The sequence below is a fragment of the Dermacentor variabilis genome, unplaced genomic scaffold (assembly GCF_050947875.1).
Source record: "Dermacentor variabilis isolate Ectoservices unplaced genomic scaffold, ASM5094787v1 scaffold_12, whole genome shotgun sequence".
In the NCBI taxonomy this organism is placed as follows: Eukaryota; Metazoa; Arthropoda; class Arachnida; order Ixodida; family Ixodidae; genus Dermacentor; species Dermacentor variabilis.
This window is the reverse complement of record NW_027460280.1, coordinates 52330471-52348867: the sequence shown is the minus strand read 5'-3', so window position 1 is coordinate 52348867 and position 18397 is coordinate 52330471. Positions and strand designations below refer to the sequence as shown.

At 47.1% G+C, this 18397-nt stretch overlaps 1 protein-coding gene across 1 annotated transcript in view; it reads right to left on the bottom strand.

Annotated features, from left to right (window-relative positions):
- Positions 1-18397, bottom strand: part of LOC142566127 (U3 small nucleolar RNA-associated protein 4 homolog) — a 65438-nt gene that overhangs the window by 9845 nt on the left and 37196 nt on the right. The window contains exons 11-13 of the mRNA XM_075676928.1: positions 18106-18363; positions 15654-15831; positions 3908-4005 (exon numbers count right to left, since the gene is read on the bottom strand). Of these exons, the coding sequence (XP_075533043.1) occupies positions 3908-4005; positions 15654-15831; positions 18106-18363 (534 nt within the window). The remainder of the gene's footprint in view (positions 1-3907; positions 4006-15653; positions 15832-18105; positions 18364-18397) is intronic.

Genomic DNA, 18397 nt, shown 5'->3' with positions numbered 1-18397 from the left:
GCAGCGGGATTTATGCCGATTACAGCATAAACTCGTTTATCTATAGTTTTGTAGCTTTAATTTCAATGTTTTCATCATTTTGCGTTCAGACAGTTTAGAAAGTGGTACATGCAAAGTTTCACCATTTCACAACATACTGCGACCCTTGATTTGGATAGTACAGACTTTAGATATAACAGACCTTTTAACTGGATTATCATGGTCCATTGCAACGAGCACTGACTGCACACGATAGCTCTCAGCAGGTCACACAATGACATGCTAGCATGGACAAGGTGCAGGCATGACTTCGTAAATGTACGCACTTAACACCAAGTATGTTACGATGAGCAAATTGCGCTTCGTCCTCAACATTCATTATTTTGGAGCACACTTATGTACTGCATGTTATACAGGCAGGGCAGGTCATTCATGCTCCAGTACACAGCTATATGTGCATGTTAATAATACTGTAACAAAAGCAACAAAATCATTTGTTGCTTTTGTTGTACAGTAAGGAAACAAGATGAGGGCTAACGTCATTAAATGATTAACTAGAAAGATGCATGCATGTACTATATACAAGAAGACAAGGTAAAGCAAGGGTGAATATGTCTAGCTTGCATCTGGTATCCTTGCTTTGAGCATCGTCTTCCTGTATATATATATAACATGTATACCTGTTTACAATTATCTATATTTCTTTTTTTGTTTTGTTTTTTTGTTTCTTGAAGGAAGTGCTCATCTTCCGTCCTCCCTGTATGTTTCTGTGATAGCATGCTAAAGTGAAATGGAAATATATAAACCCAGTTAAATAGAATTCTTTCTTATACAGCCAACTTCCGATTATTCAACTTGAAATTGATTTAATTATCCAAAGGGTCAAATTAAACAATATGCAGAAAAACCGCCAGAACGCACTGCCGATTAATTTGGCAGTTTGCCAGATTCTAACATGCCCCTGAATCAAATGCATACCCCCTTTCTATGTGCCCAAAGTAGCAAACTAACGTAGAAATGACATTGAAGCTCCTAAACAAAATAGAAATCTAACGCACACCTGATTCTTTTAGCAACAAAAATAGGCAAGGGTCTAATGTGTCTTGCACAATGGGGCTGCTGGTTTCAGAAATCAAATTAACTTCTTGGGTTTTACATGCCAAAACCACCATGTGATTGTGAGGTATGCCATAGTTTATTATTATGAGGTATTCCATAATGAGGCATGCCATAGTGGACTTCGGATTAGTTATAACCACCTGGGGTTCTTGCACCCAATGCATTTCGTTACCGCCATTGTCAAAATGCGACTGGGATTTGATCCCATGACCTCGTACAACTAAGCAACCGAGCGGCCATTTTCTGAAGTCGGCTTAGTCGCATGTATTTTTTTTCTTTTTCTTTTTTTTTTAATTTAGGCTCGCTGCAATATATCTATGTTATACGGTAAAGCATGCAAACCCCGCAATAGTGGTATTGGTTTCGTGTGACTGCACTGCGCAGGCAATTTCCAACCCATGTTCTCATGGGGGGGGGGGGGGGGGGGGAAGCCGTGCACTAAGGTCGTGTAAATACCGTTATTAGACATTGTTAGCTCTTGCTTGAAAATCTTCCTAAGACAGGCCAAAAATAGGAGTTTTCAATGGGGAATGACATGTGTTCAATACATTCACTGTTCCCTAAGCTCTGCTGAGAGAGACGCCGCCACTAAAGGGTGGCTACTGAGTCACCATAGGGGTCAAGCGCTTGCGCGCTGATTTGTCAAGTCACATCTTCTGGTGAAGGCCAATATTAAGATAGAAATAACTTAAGTTTGCGCTCACAGAAATACATGGGCACTCACTGGGCCCTTTGGTCGGGATTAAATTAACCAAAAACATCTAATTAACTGGAAGCGAATTAACTCAATCGACTGTACAGAACAATTTCTGAATATACTGTGATCCTGCAGTGAGAGTACATAGCAAAATGTACAGTTACATTGAACAAAATTATATCCACATAAATCAAATTAGACTCGAAACAAAACGACTCAAGACAACATGCCATGCCAATAGCACCTTGAAAAGACGAAGGAGGGCAGTACATGTATCTATTGACCAGCAATGAGCACCGGTCAGTTAACATGCAATTTTATTATGCCTGGAATGTCAAAAACTGCCAATTAGTATCTCTACTGGTAAAGCATTCAAAAACAATACTTAAATATAAGTTAGTCAACATGTGTTGCCAGCAGTCAAATTTAATAGAACCTTTACTACAAATTAAATTATATAGAGCCAAATTAATAAAATATTTACTACACACCAAATTACACACTATGTCAATCTAGTGGGTGCATGGTTGCAAATTCAATATAACATATTTACTTGCATAATGAAAACACTTTCTGTTTCAAAATACCGAAGCAAAATTGGGGTGTGTGTTGAATATGCTGGGTAAAGTTTTTCGAAATTTTTCGAAAGTGTGAAAATTGGAAAGTAAGACGATAATGACTAAAAAAAAAATGCATCTGATAACTTGGCCTTGTGTGGCTTTGTGTGCATTTCAAATGCGAAGAAGTTGCTCAGCAGCGCTGCTGCAACCGTGAAGAGATGTTGGCTATGAGGTCAGACTTTTCGCCATCGGTGTTTCTGTTATTGCCGAAGTGTTGCCTAGTGACAGTGATAAGGACAACACGGACAATTCAGGCCTGACAGCGGCAGAAGCTGCGCGTTACATTAGCCTCACGAATGCAATCGTCACTATGAGAACAGCACCCCGCAATGAAAAGGTGCCCCGCGACTTCTGCAACGCTACCGCACCTGTGAATGGAGATTATGCAACGCCAACGAGGAATCTGCCATGCGAGTGTTTGCTGAGAAGAGGGCACTGGCTGAAAAGCTGGCTCACAGATTCAGCAGGTTTGAGGCTGCTGTCGTCGCTGCTAGGCCACCGCGGCATCAAACGAAATAACACGTGTCGAGGTTTACTGTGTTGAGGTTTCGGTGATCCAACGCGGCATACGGAAACATAGCGTCAAGTCTCTAATGGCGTCGACAGTGCCCGCGCAGACTGCGCTGGGGAATGCCGGCAAGCGGGTGCCGGGAGGCTAGGATTTGTTGCCTTCCGATGTGCACGCTACTGACGCCGAAAATGTTCTGCCGAGCCCTGTGCAGTGGTTCAGGACACCGTCTCATTTGACAGTTTCACAGGTGCTCACGCTGCTGTACTGACATGCGCAGAACTTGATGACAGTGAGATCATTCGTCAGGTTTCTGCTGCACCGCCGGACGACTCTTGAGTCGGAAGATGACGCACCATGTGCTACGCTGCCGTCGCATGCAGAGCGTGTACAAGCAGTGACTGTGCTTTCAGCCGCCTATAGTGACCGTACGACCCTCTCCGAGATTCAGGCATATCTGATTGTGCGTAAACGGAACAGCGTGCAACGGCGCATTCACAATTTTTTCAAGCCTACTGCCGAGCCCGAATAAGTGCGTGGAAATAAAGGATTTCATTTTTTTTCTTAATCTGCTTTTTCGAACACCTGTTTATTCGGACATTTCCGCAGTCCCCGTGAGGTCCGAATAAACGGTCGGCGACTGTATTACGAGAGGGAAAAAATTCCAATTCTGAAGAGCAAAGATGTAAGTGCATTTATTATGCGAGTGCGTTCATCGTGTAAGTAAATATGGTAAATGCGTTTGACTGTATATGTAAAACCCATGAAAGTGTCAAGCTAACAATGCCAAACCTCCACCTTTATCAAGATTGGTAAGTGGGTTGGGACAACTATTATTGTTATGTGTAGTAGTGTGAATGCTCTGGCCATGCAGCCTGCATGTTTATAATGTCACTACCACAGAAAATAAAGTGTGAGCAAGTTCGTGCAAGTTTACGTGGTTGTATGCAATATACAAGGTACAAACAAAAATTGCTCACACACCTCAGAAGTCTTCAGGTCATAGATGTGTATACCTTCATTGTCAGCAACAGCAAGATGTTTAAGTGACACACAAACCATGTGAGGGTACATTGTGCCACCTGCAAAGAAAATTAGCACACTTTAAGCATGTCAACATCAATTTCGACTATATTAGATCCTGCATATAGTATTGAACTCTAAGATCTCAAAATGGTTCAATATATCAAACATTTGAGGTATAAGATAGGCATATCTGAAGCTTTTCTGAAAACTCAGAATGCCTCAGACAGTTTCCCGAGATCATTGCAAGTGGGAACTTGCTAATTTGTTACCCCAAGGCCGTGTCGGATGCACAGAAGTTTACTTATTTATTTATTATTATTATTTTCCTTTTTTCTTACATACAAATTTCACAAGTAACTCACGCTGCGAGATGGTCTTCGACACAGTTATAACGATACCAGATTTAACAATATATCGGTTCTAACAATGAAAAGCTGCTGCACCGCCAACTTTTGTATGTTTTCTATCGGGAAATAACCCACTTATTACAACGTCCCCACGCCACATTATCAGTTATAACAATGAAGCCTGGCTGCTGGGTGTCCGTGTCAAAAGGTAATGGAATGCAATATCTGTTATGTACTTGGAATTACTTTATTCTGCACATAGTACGCATAAAGAACGTAGCCGTGTCGGAGTGATGGCGACCACACTACATCACTTGGCGCGAACACACTGTCCACGTGATTGTCCCACACCAGGGGTTGCCAGGGATGTGGCTCCACCCATCGGCACAGTGGGGAACGTTCACATGTAGTTCCGGACACTGCCACTATGCGGCTGCACCCGTCCGCATCCGAGGACCGAAACCCAAACTAATCACGGACACAACACCTTTCCCCCCTTAGAAGGATGCCTTGTACCAAGTAGGCTGCCGTCTGATCCGTGCTGGTCGTTTCAGTATGCTCGATTCGGATTCGAGTGGACGTGAAGATGGCATAGCTGGTGTGCTTTCCGCTGGATGACTGTCCATGCCCCACGTGAGCGTTGCTGAGGCTTGTCTGTCCAGCTTCACTTCGCCGGTGCGCTTCCTGAGCTGGTTTAGATGGCGTCTCACAATTCTTGCTGCGCATTTCACAAGCCAGGATCTGTGGCCCATCCTTTTAACCAGAGTTCCTTCTGCCCAATCTGGCCCCTTGCCGAATTGTTTTACCCATACGGCTTCTCCTTGAACGAGTTGACGACTCTTGGGTAGGTCAGGCTGTGCAGCTTCCTGTCCTTCCGATGCAATGATGAGGTCCAACTGGTTTGGCAGCTCCCGCCCGAACATGGCTTTAGCCGGTGTTAGCCCGGTTGACTGATGTACAGTGGTATGCTGCCGAAACAGGAAACGTGACAAGCGAACACTGAGCGAACCGGACGGTTCTCTGGCCAGTGCCCTCTTCAGATCTCCAACATAACGTTCTGCTTGCCCGTTTGTAGCAGGATGGTAAGGGGCTGACGTTACGCTTCGAATGCCATTTCTCTGGTAGAAGTCTTGTATCTCGGAAGACACAAATGCAGCCCCATTGTCCGACACAACCTTGCGTGGTATGCCAAATGTGGCAAACAAAGAGCGCAGCACACTAATGACTGCTGTTGATGTTGGGCTGTTCACCAGTCGCACCTCCACCCACTTGGTGAAAGCGTCGACAACAACCAAAAAGGTATGTCCTTCTACCGGACCTGCAAAGTCTACGTGCAATGTGTGCCATGGTGTCGTTGGCTGCGTCCAATTTGGAAGTGGAGCCTTTTTTGGATCGCTCTGGGTGCGCTGGCACTGGTCGCATGACTTGACAGTTGTTTCGATCTCGGCGTCCAAGCCAGGCCACCAAAGATAACTACGCGCACAAGCTTTCATGGCTACAATTCCACGATGGCCTGCGTGAACCAATGAAATGGCCTGTTCTCGTGCTCCTGCCGGTATGACAATTCTTGAGCCCCAGCTGATGCATCCTCGATGGATAGCAAGTTAGGTGGCTCTTCTGCGGTATGGGATGAAACTGTCTCCCTGCAGACGCTGCACGGTGCCATTCTGTACTGCTGAAAAGACCTCTGCTAGGATTGGATCCTCTTGCGTTAGTGTGGCCACAACCTCAGCTGTCAACAGCGGTCGTGGTAACGCCTCGAACATGAGCACGTCTCCAGGTGGGTTAGGCTCTTCAATGCGGTCTGGCAGAGGCAGTCTACTCAGCGCATCTGCATTCTGATGACGACTACCGGCACGATACTGCAGGTTGTAGTTGTATGCTGACAGTTTAAGGCACCACCTTTTCATTCGGGGCGAAAGAATTTCTGGTACCGGCTTCCGTGGTCCGAGAATCCCCAGTAACGGCTGGTGGTCAGTCACGACTTGTGGAAGTGTGTGGCTGCAAAGACTACAGCAAGACCTTCACGGTCAAGTTGTGCATAGTTACATTCAGCAGCACCCAATGTCCGGGATGCAAACGCAATCGGTGCCTCTCTGCCTTGGCTGTCCAGCTGAGCAAGCACAGCACCTACACCATAAGGTGAAGCATCACATGAAATCAAGAGGGGCTTGTTTTCGTCATAGTGTGACAGGACAGTCCTCGACAACAAGCACCGTTTGAGCTCATCAAACGCCTTTTGATGCTGTTGCTCCCACTTCCAAGTCTTATCCTTTGCCAGAAGTTCATACAGGGTTGCTGCCACTGTAGCACGGCGCTCCAGAAAGCGATCATAGAAGGCCAACATGCCTAAAAATGACTGCAGTGTCTGCTTACTTGTGGGCGCTGGCACCTTCACGATAGCTTCCACTTTTTCCTCAGATGTGTGAATCCCTGCTGCATCAATCTTGTGACCCAGGAATTTAACCTCTGCCACACCAAACTGACACTTGGATTTGCACAATCGTAGGTTAGCCTGAGCCAGCCACTGGAGAACTGAGGCTAGGCGGTCCTTGTGCTCTTTTGCGGTTGCTCCACTCACAATGATATCGTCCAGGTAAACACAAACTTCCGGCAAGCCGCTCAAGATGGTCTCCATAAACCGCTGGAAAATTGCTGGGGCTGCTGAAACACCAAAAGGAAGCCTGTTTACCTTGTACAGCCCTTTTGTAGTGTTTACTGTGAGAATCTATGCTGTCGCTGGAGTCACATGAAGTTGAGTGTAAGCTTGAGCCAAGTCCAAGGTGCTAAAAACCCGGCCACCTTTCAAAGTGCTAAACACTTCCTCTGTTGTGGGCAGGGGGTATGAAGCCTTTTTCGCAGCTTCATTCACTGTACAGCGGTAGTCACCGCAGGTGCGCAAGCTTCCATCTTTTTTCCGCACCCATACTAGCGGTGTAGCCCAGTCCGAGTGTTGGACCGGCTCCCAAATACCGTCTTCTACGTACTTGTCAATCTGTGCCTCAGTTGATGAGCGCATGGCAAAGGGCACAGGCCGTGCCTTCAAAAACTTGGGGCTTGCCCCCTCCTTCAGTTCTAGATTCACTGGCGCACCCGTGTGTCCTGTGGTGTCTTCATGAAAAATGTCTTCATGCTTCTGTAGCAACTCGGTCAAACTGCCTTCCTCCGTTGTCTGGTGAATGCCTTGAAGCTCGATGCCCAGCTTGTCAAACCAGTTCCGTCCCAACAAGCTGCATCCAGTGCCCTCAACAACGAGAAGTGGTAGCTTGCAAGCTGTGTTCTTGTGACGAACCATTACTGTTGCCGTTCCGACAACCTGCAGTTGCTGACCTGACCAGGTGCGCAGATGTATGTCGTCCTGCCTCAGAGAGGGTGGGTGTGCATGCCATACGGTTTAAAATGTGTCTCTGCTAACCATGGTGCATGCTGCACCGGAGTCGACCTCAAAAGTCACAGGTTTGCCGTGCACTGTAAGCGTCAGAGTAAACTTCGGGGTGCTGAATCTGTCTGCCACTGCACAGAGGTCATGCAACGTTGAAACCTCATGTTTGGTTTCGTTAGTCACTTGCGCAGTCCGTGAAGTTTCTGAGGAGATGCTACGCTGGTAGGTCTTTTTCTCAGCCTTCTTTCTGGAAATACAAGCCTTGGCAATGTGCCCTTGTTTCCGGCAGTAATTGCAAATAGTTGTGCTGAACTTGCATGTATTGGGACTGTGCGAACCGTCGCAACGCCAGCAGCGTTGCCCTTGGTGAGAATGTGCCTTGGAGGTCGAAGCGCTGTCGCGGGCGCGCGTAGCCGCCTTGTTGACTTCCGCATGATCCGCTTTTATCTGTCGTTGCTGCTGGACGGCGCTTTCCGCTCGAATAGCGAAATCATAAGCCTTGCAAAAGGTCAGGTCCTTCTCTGCAAATAGTCGCTGTTGAAGATTCTGGTCGCGGAGACCACACACGAAGCGATCGCGCAACATTACATCTAACGGCAGAAGCGTTGGATTGCAGCCCGTAGCTCCCTGCTGTGTTGGTGATGCCGTTCCTTCAGCTGGCGTCACCGTAGCTGTTGTTGCCGTCGGCAGCATGCCGAAATTGCAGCTCGTACCAACTTGCGTAGAGCGGCCACGTAGTCGTTTACCGATTCACCTGGAAGCTGATCTCGCCTTTGGAACATCGCACGACTGTAGACTTCGGACGGTCGAGGGTCATAGTGTGCCTGAAGTGCGGCCACGATCTCGGCATAGCTCACTTGGTCGGGCGTCTTCGGTTGAAGCAGTGCACAAACCACGTCGTAAATTTGAGCACCGCACAGTGTAAGCAAGTGTGCTCGTTGCTTGACAGGGTCAGTCACATCATTGGCCTCGAAGAAAAACTGTAGCCGGCCGAACCACGATGCCCCAGTTGGAGCCAGTAAACTCCTCCAAACGTGCAGAAAAATCATGCTGGCGCTCAGCCATGACTCACTGGATGCTCCACGATGCCCTCGGGGCTTCCCTGCCACGGGTTATCCCATCCTCGTCGCCAATGTTATGTACTTGGAATTACTTTATTCCGCACATAGTACACATAAAGAACGTAGCCGTGTCGGAGAGATGGCGACCACACTACATCACTTGGCGCGAACACACTGTCCACGTGATTGTCCCACACCAGGGGTTGCCAGGGATGTGGCTCCACCCATCGGCACAGTGGGGAACGTTCACATGTAGTTCTGGACACTGCCACTATGCGGCTGCACCCGTCCGCATCAGAGGACCGAAACCCAAACTAATCACGGACACAACACTATCCTTGAAAATAAAAAAGAAAAAGTGAAATGCGATTCCCTGTGCTTCCACCGTGCTTCCCTCCATGAGAGATGCCTCGCACGCATCTCTCTTGTGGCCTTTCAACCCTCCGAAACACGAATGGACCACGCCAACTGCGCTGACAATGCTGCCGGTGCTGCTCCGAGGTTGCTTGCTTGGCGCTCACAGTTGGTTCTTTATTCTATGACCCTCATTCTGCACAATTCTTCTAATGGATTAAGTCGCTCGTGCTTGTCTTTGTTCGTTGCGTTGAAGTCATTCTTGGCCACATTGTTTCTCAGCCTCGTTTGACTTGCCGCCGAAACGAAAGATGGCTGATCCGCCCGCTGATCATCAGCAATGCATGACGTTGTCGGTGAAAAGAAAGCGCACTGCTATAGATTTGTAAACAAAGTGCTCCTAACCGATGAGGCGGAAGTTGCGAACGTGCTTGCATTGGGTAGCGACAGTGGCGGCCACGACGGCAGCGTTGACGCAATAGAGCAGGCTGCCTCAACATTGTCCCCGCAGGGCGTCCTGCAGATGATTCAGTCCCTCATGGGACTGTTTTCACGAGGGACCTTCTGCTCCAGTACGTGGAGCACCTGGATGCCTTGGAGAAGGATGTCGGCAAGCTTCATGTAAAACAAGCAAGGCTAACGGACATGCAGTTTTCCCATGCAAGCAAGCCACGGGGAAGTACATGTGACGAGATGCTGGTGGCGATCTCACTCAAGCGTTTCTTCTGGATTTCTCAAGCTGAGATGCTGCCCCGGCAACCTTCCCGCATCTTTTAAAAGACGAATTTTGGGGCCACCAACGTGATGCCTCGGAGGAGCTCGCATGTCACTTGCCGCCCGTGACCCTTCTTTGCAGTTGATATAGCAGCGCCATTCTTGAACGCTGACAGCCACAGCTTGTTAAGGACATGCGATCAGAGCACAGACGAACCAGAGTTCAACAGTTAAACGAGTCAACACAATCAGAAGCCATGGAGAAGAAAACTGGCCTCCCCACCATTATACATTTCTTGGAACAGCTATGCTAACCCCAGTTTGCTTTTTTTTTTGTGCAACCCGGTTATAACAATGGAATTTTCGTGGTACTTGAATATTGTTATAAGTGGGTTATAGTGTAATTGTAACGCTAACCCTAAAAACCTGCGTCACCTGTCTACACGAGACCGTGGTGCGCTTTGCATGTGTCTAAGTGCTTGTTGAGTGCTTTTCGTTGAGGATAAGGTAGAATCAGACACAGTGAGGAAGCAAACTAGCCTGTATAGCTGGCACCATGCCACCATCAGTGCATCTGTACTGCAAATAGCACATGAATGTGCCCCGTGCTACCATTACAATACGCCTTGGTTTATAGCGCAAAGGGACACAGACAAAGACTGGAAGCAGACAGGACGAGCGCTATTTTTCCACTAAATCTTTACAGAAACGACCAACATAGTCTACGCTCGTTACGACGGACCCGTGTACAACAGATTTTCGGATATAACAGACCATATTTTAGACTTTGTTTGTTCTTATATTTTATTAATGCAACAAAGTTTGCTTTTAACGGATGGTGCTACAACGGACTATCGGCTACAGCGGATGAAATTAGCGGCAATTTTTTTTCAAAATCGGGCGTATAAAACACTTTTGCCATGTCAACACGGGCTGACAACTGACTTGCGAGGGTAAGCCAGCCAACGCAGCTCAATATCGCGAGCACGATGGTGGAAAGCAGGCCAGAAACATGCTGTCTTCTTTCGCGCACAAGGCACAGGAATGGGGGGGAGGCAAGAGAGAGGGTTCTACTACGGCCCCTGCTGCTTACGGCGTGGCCGCCATATCTTGAACGCGATCTGCGATGTGAACAAGTGCTCGCCCACGTGGGCGCCATATATTTAACATGATCTGAAATGTGGACAAAGTGCGCGTACACGCGAATGCCGTATCCTGAAAGTGATCTGCTATGTAAACAAAGCGCGCACCCACGTGGGCCTCATCTTCAAAGCGACCTGCAATGTGGAAAAAGTGGGCCAGTGCGGATAGCTTCGCATGTGCTGTGCTTTCAACATTTAGTTCACGTTGAAGTGAGAGACAGCACAAAGGTCAATTCGCTCGCTGCTGCTACCACGCTTTTTTTTGCTATTGCAATCAATGCTTTGCCTTTCGGGCGAAACCGCGCCTTCTTATTTTTTATATTTATCTTGGATGTGCGTCACTCACTCTATGCAATAAACTTGCTAGAAATCGCTACGAAAGTTTCGGAAGTGAGGCGTTTCGGATATTATGGACTTCGGATAAAACGGACATGTTTTGTCGGATTATCAGGGTCCGTTGTAACGAGAGTCGACTGTACAGAGTTAAACGTTGATACAGTGAAATGCACTTATAGCAATATTCAAGTGCCACGAAAATTCCATTGTTATAACCGATAATTGTTATAACCGGGTTGCATGAAAAAAATCAAAATAGGAGGATGGCAGAGCTGTTGTGAAAAAACTATAATGGCTGTGAGGCCAGAGCCCCTCGCCACCACCTTCCTCCATCCGACTGCTGATTGTGTTTGCTCGTTTAACTGCTTCCTGGGCACTCCAATCGCGTGTAACAAGCCATGGCTTTTGAAGTAGTAGTTCTGCGGAAACCTGCAAGGTGGAGAGAAGTAATGAATAAAGGGAAAATCAGACATCCACCCGGTCGTAGCAACTGCTACAAAGGAAACCTATACGGGTTCCTTGAAAGAAAATCCTCATAGTTGAAGAAAAATTCGTCCTGATCCGGAACTCGAAACCAGGACCACCGCCTTTCCGGGGCAGCCGCTCTACCATCTGAGCTAATCAGGCGGCTAGCAGAAGGCAAGGTGAAGTCGAATTTGTTGCCAACACGAAGCAAAGGCAAGAGTTTTGACGTTGTAGTTCTGCGGAAGCCCGCAAGGTGGAGAGAAGTAGTGATAAATGGAAAATTAGACATCCAACCGGTCGTAGCAATTGCTACAAAGGAAGCCCATACGGGTTCCTCGAAAGAAAAGAGAACCTGGGACCACCCGGGACTCGAACCTGGGTGGTCCCGGGTTCGAGTCCCGGACCAGGACGAATTTTTCTTCAACTATGAGGCTTTTCTTTCGAGGAACCCGTATGGGTTTCCTTTGTAGCAGTTGCTACGACCGGGTGAATGTCTGATTTCCTCTTTATTCATTACTTTTCTCCACCTTGTGGGTTTCCACAGGACTACTACGTCAAAACTCTTGCCTTTGCTTCGTGTTGTCGACAAATTCGACTTCGCCCTGCCTTCTGCTAGCTGCCTGGTTAGCTCAGATGGTAGGGCGGCTGCCCCGGAAAGGCGGTGGTCCCGGGTTCGAGTCCCGGACCAGGACAAATTTTTCTTCAACTATGAGGCTTTTCTTTCGAGGAACCCGTATGGGTTTCCTTTGTAGCAATTGCTACGACCGGGTGGATGTCTGATTTTCCCTTTATTCAAGCCATGGCTGTTGGTGTTAAAGAATGGCACAGCTGTAACAACTGCAAAGAGGGGTCAGGGTGGCAAGTGATATGCGAGCTCTACCGAGGGAAAGCTTTGGTGGCCCCAAAAGGGGCTTTTTAAGAAATGTGAGAAGGTTGTCGCGGCAGCCTGTCAACTTGAGAAATCCAGAAGAAACGCTGAGGCGAGATCGCCGCAAGCATCTCGCCACATACTTTTCGCTGGCTTGCACAAAAAAACCCTATGTGGGTCAGCCTTGCATGCTTTACGTGAAGCTTGCTGAAATCCTTCTCCAAGGCATGCAGGTGCTCCAAGTAGTGCAGCGGAAGGTTCCTCGCGAACGAAGTACCTGAGGGACTGAATCATCCGTCGGGCCTCCTATGAGGACAACGTTCAGACAGCCTGCCCTACCGTGTCATCACCGCCGTCGTCGCCGTCGCTATCCGATCCAAGCACGTTCGCGACGATCACCTCATCGGTTAGAAGCACTTAGTTTCCAAGTCAATAGCTGTGCGCTTTCTTTTCACCAGCAACGCCATGCATTGCCGATGATCAGCGGGCGGATCAGCCATCTTCCATTTCAGCGACAAGTCAAACGAGGCGGAGAAACCACGTGGCCAGGGATTTCGACGCAACCAACAAAGACGAACACGAGCGATTAAGCTGTTTGCAGAACTATGCTGAATGAGGAGCCAGCAAGCAATCTGGGAGCAGCGCAGTTGGCGCAGTCCATTCGTGTTTCAGCGGGTGGTGCGGCAAAGAGCTATGGCCGCAGCCCATTCGTGTTCGGAGGAGTGGAAAAGCGACGGGAGGGAGGTGCGCGGAGAAGACTGGTAAATGAGACTGCGGCAGCTGTTGGAGCAGCAGGCCATCTTTCAGCGACTCGAATTTCTCAATTTCTTTTTTTTTTTCATGGATTTCGCATGTCACTACCATTTGGCATGGACACCCAGCAGCCAGACGACATAATTACAAACCGATAAAGAAGCATCGGGGCAGTGTACTGGGCGGGTTATTTCACCATGAAAAACGTATAAAAGTTTACGGTGCAGCAGTGTCTCATTGTTATAGCCGATATATTGTTAAAATCAGTATCGTCATAAGTGGGTTCGACTGTATAACGAAATCGGTAAAATCGTCATTTTGCTTCATTATATCGAAATTTGTTGTATTGAAATTCGACCTTTTATGCAAATAAGTATAATCGCCCATTGATTTTCCTTAAATGGAAAGGAGTCGCAGAGTTTTCTGAATTATCGGGCAATAGGAAAAAGCACATTTGAATTAGAAAACAATTTATTTTGATGATTTTGGGAGCCGGCAATGAATGATGCAGTTTCATGCCACGTTGAACACATCTTCACATCGGCGGTATGAGTTAAGCGAAGCCAGCCGCAGTTTCACATGTGCCCCTGCATCGCCCGCACTGGGGCGTGTCAAAACTACCATGAAAAATGCCGGCAGCAGGGAGCGAATGTTTCGCTTCTCGCTCCAACGGGTCACTGAAACTCGATATCACGCAACCTCCAATACTAAACGCGTGGAAACACAGATTACATGATGCCACGCCATCTTGGCACGCCCACTCTTTGCGCATGCGCCCAGCCGCACTTACAGCCATGCGCAGTCATGGTTGAGACGCACGCCAAACATTGAGACGTGTGCAACTTACACCCCCCCCTCCGCCCACCCACCCCTCACATGCACTTGACTGCGTTACCGCGAGCTCACTCCCCCCACCTCTTTCTCTTTGATCACACGGGAAGGCGGCACTCGTGAAGCCACCATCTTTGTTGTCTCACCCTCGCACACTTTCACTCGCACCTAAAGCACACAGTGCGCGGTGCAGGATAGGATCTTATCGCACTTGGACTTTACACAGAACATGATGCAGCTCCATGGCATGCAATTTGAGAGGTGCGTTTGCAAGCAACCGCATGTAATTCAATCATTCGACCATTCGTGTACGCGGAAGTTTCCATTTATTCTCTCGGCATTCCTTTGCGACGGCAGTGAAATTTCGTTATATTGAGGCTCTAAATACATGGCGCTCTACGGACAAGAGGTTATGAAAAGTTAAATACTTCGTTATATCAACAATTTCCTTATATTGAAGTTGGTTATATCGAGGTTTAACTGTATATGTGACTGCTCGCGGAATCCTAAGATGCCTTTTGCAGATCCCAGTTAGGGAGCTCTTGAACAAAACAAACCTGGTGGTCAGACATTGTTTGGCATCCCACACAGTGAAAAGATTGAGTGTCATCTATGAATTTTTGTGGAATGTGTATAGAACCAGGAGACCTTCACATACTTGGCGAAACCCTGTCCCCCGTGGTCTTGCCAATAATGAACGACCATGATTTGCCCAAGCCATCCATATTTGCAGCGAGCAAAACTGAAAAACGTACCTTGCTCATGTTTTCTACATTGCACATACTGCCCTTCAGCTCTGTCTTGTATGGCAGCACCTGCCAAATAAGTGCCCATTCATTTGCATTCAATCTTTCTAACTTCACGAGAAGTGATTGTGGCCCCTTTTGGAGAACAACTACAGGGTTGCAGCTTGCCACCGCACTCAACATATCAAGTGCGTCAGTGTACAGGAGTTCAAAACACACAGTAAGTACAACAGAGGCAGGTAAAAACACAGGAAGCAGCACCACTGTGATCTATAGCAACATAGATGTTTAAAACCTAATAAAAACTTGCACAGTTTACACAGAGCACTTGAATCTGGTCGCCGATGACCACAAGAATGAAATTTACCGACTCAGTGAATTCATTTACGTGTAACAATAAAAATCATTCCAGGGCCCCATTAACCGCATACTTTTCTCTCTCTCCCCTCCTCTTCCCCCACAGGTGTAAGCATGAAATTTGGCATGTCCACTTTGTGTCTATACCTCTTCCCTTTGGATATACTTTGTAAGACTAAATTACACAGACTATGTTAGTCTGTTGGAGGGAATTAAAATTCATAACACAAAAAAGTTCACAAAATTAGCTTATATTGTATGTAAAGTTGTATGAATAAAAGTCATACACCTTTTCGGAGTTCGAGCTCCAAGAAAAAAAAACAAAAAAAAAAACAGAGGTGTGCCTACCTGCTCTGGATGGAAGAGTGTAGAGGAGTCTGGGTGGCAAGCTGAAAACATGGACACTTCCGTGAGAACTCAATGCCACCAAATATGAGCCGTCGGGACTGAACATCAGTTTCTTGGCAGGGCCCATCTGTTCATTAAAGGTGGATACCTTGTTGCAGTCGAGACTAGACCCATTAACCTGCAATGGCAAAACAGGCACCACATCATCAGGCAGTATAGCAAAATCAGACACTTTTGGACCACACAGCACATCTTTTTGCTTATTCTAGAGAAAGCGATGTCAGCAGCATATGTTTTAGGCTGTGCTGTGCTATAGTGCTTTAAGCTGATAAGCTGTGCTTTAAGCTGATAGTGCTGTGCTATCTAGCATCATGCAACAGCTGTCACTAGTCATGATTTACTTGGGCGTGACCTTATTTCTTCTAGACATACTTGTTCGCTTGCTTCAGTTTGACAATGACTCCCCTTCGTCACACCTCCCAGCCCATAATAGGCTTGAAGTGCTGCTTCAAAAATCACTAACCCATGCACATGAGTGGAAAGTTCAAGAGACATAAGAACCCAAACCAAATAATATGCCTCCATCTTTGGCCTGCGAATAAGTCACACAGCCGGGCAGAGCTCACAAAGCAACATTTTACGCCTTTATCAGGCAACAGGTGCACACATCACAAGTCAAGTAAACAGCTGCTCATGAGAAAGAATGTACAGACACAACCAAAAGATGGAGCACAGTATGTGGAAAATTTTTTCATTTCTTCTAGCCCAGCTCTACATCATGGAATTGCTTCACTACATTGCATTGGTCAAACAAGTGCATGTAGCCTGTACCACTTGACTTCAGCCAAAATTTTCAGGCTCTGAAAAAAGAATTGCAGCACTACTAGTCTCGAAGCTTTTGCTTGCCTGTGTACATGAATAAAGTGTCGGCCTCAACAGTGAGAGTGCAATGGTAGATGCCATGATGATGCAGTTCAGCCCTTGCTGGCATGCCTACGTAACTTGCACCTCCAACCGTATAAATTTCATTGAAATTATATATTCACAGGCTTAAGGTAATGGGAAATCAGTTCTGTGGAATTCCGCAAGGTGGAGGAAGGTTCACGAAAGGAAAAATTTACACCCACCCGCACTGAGCACGAAGCTACAAAGGGAACCCACACGGGTTTCTTATATACAAAGCTTCGTAACTGAAAAAGAAATTGTCCTGGTCCGGAATTCAAACCTGGGACCAGCGCCTTTTAGGGGCCTGTTTTCTAAAGCCAACTTCGCCGCAACACATCTTTGTTATGCTGCAAAGCATGCGAATGTTGCGAAAGTGCTTTCGGTTTCATGTCCAGACAGCATCGCGCAGGCAATTTCCGGCCCATTTTTTTTTTTTTTTTAAATAAAAGGTGTGCGTTGGAACCAGGTAAATATCATAATCAAACATTGTAACCTAACATTATAGCTTGAAAATCGTCCTAGGGCGGGGCACAATAGGCACTTTCAACGAGAGCTGACGTGTGTTCAACATCTTCACTATCCTCTAAGCTCTGCCAAGACAGACACTGCCACTAAAGGGGTCGCTATCGGGGTCACCATAGGGGTCAAGTGTGTGCGTGTTGACTGGTCAAGTTTGCATTATCCAGCGAAGGCCAATTTTAGCATCAAAATAACAGAAGTTTGGGCACATAGAAATGCATCGGCACCGGCTGGGATCGAATTAAAAGAAAAATCGAACTAACTGGAGTTGAATTAACGGAAGTCTACTGTATTTGAAGTGAGAAATAAAAACAAATGCCAAAGACTCAAAGCCAATTACAACCGGAAGGGGAGCAAGAACATGAACACATGTTTGTTACGAGGGCAACTCTGAGGTTGCCAAGCATTGCTGCGAAGACATGGCATGCCATGATTGGCCCACATATGGCAATGCAAAGAGGGCATGGCCGAAAGCTTGATGGAGAAATAGGCAACCAAACAGTAAACAACAACACAACAGACAGACAGCACAACAGACACAATAGACATGACAGAAAGACAAATCACAACTGACAACAATACACAAGCTGCGTTGAGTGAGGTTTGCAATTTCCTTGAGGCCCTCAGCCACCAGGAGCAGGCAACTAAGATACTCTGCTGGGACCCACTCAGTTCATGTAAGGTCCACGGTCACCTGGAATCATACGGGTTTGCAGGAGTGATAGCCTACTGTAGTTGCCTGAGACTCGCCAAGTTTGTGAGACATCCGTGAATACCAGGCATGAGTTCAAGATAGCTGCCTTAGACAGCCACACAACAGCCACCTGACCTGGGACGTTCAGGGCAGTGCCATCACTGTTCTAAGCCATCACAGTGCCTTGACAATTAGTGTTACAGGGTACTTTTTGGTAAAACATGTCATGTATACACCTCTGCAACACACCTCCACCTTTATCAAATTGCAATATGTGAGAACCTGCACACTAACCTCACTAACTTGATAGAGCCGAGCTTTGCCTGCATCTGAGCAAGCCAACCAGCAGTGGTCATGTGACACAGCTGCTGTGTGGTAGGTAGCCCCATTCCGTGCCTTCACTCGAACAAGCAGCTCAGGTTTTGAACAGGGCGTCGAGGTCTTGCAGGGTCCTTCTTTACTTGTGGTGCAGTCGAGGCGCCACAGCTCCAAGTGCTCACCATAGTTGAGTAGGATACAGCCACTTGATGCTGCCACTTGTACTGATGAGAACTGCGAGAATATGCACAGATGTTATTCCGTGGCA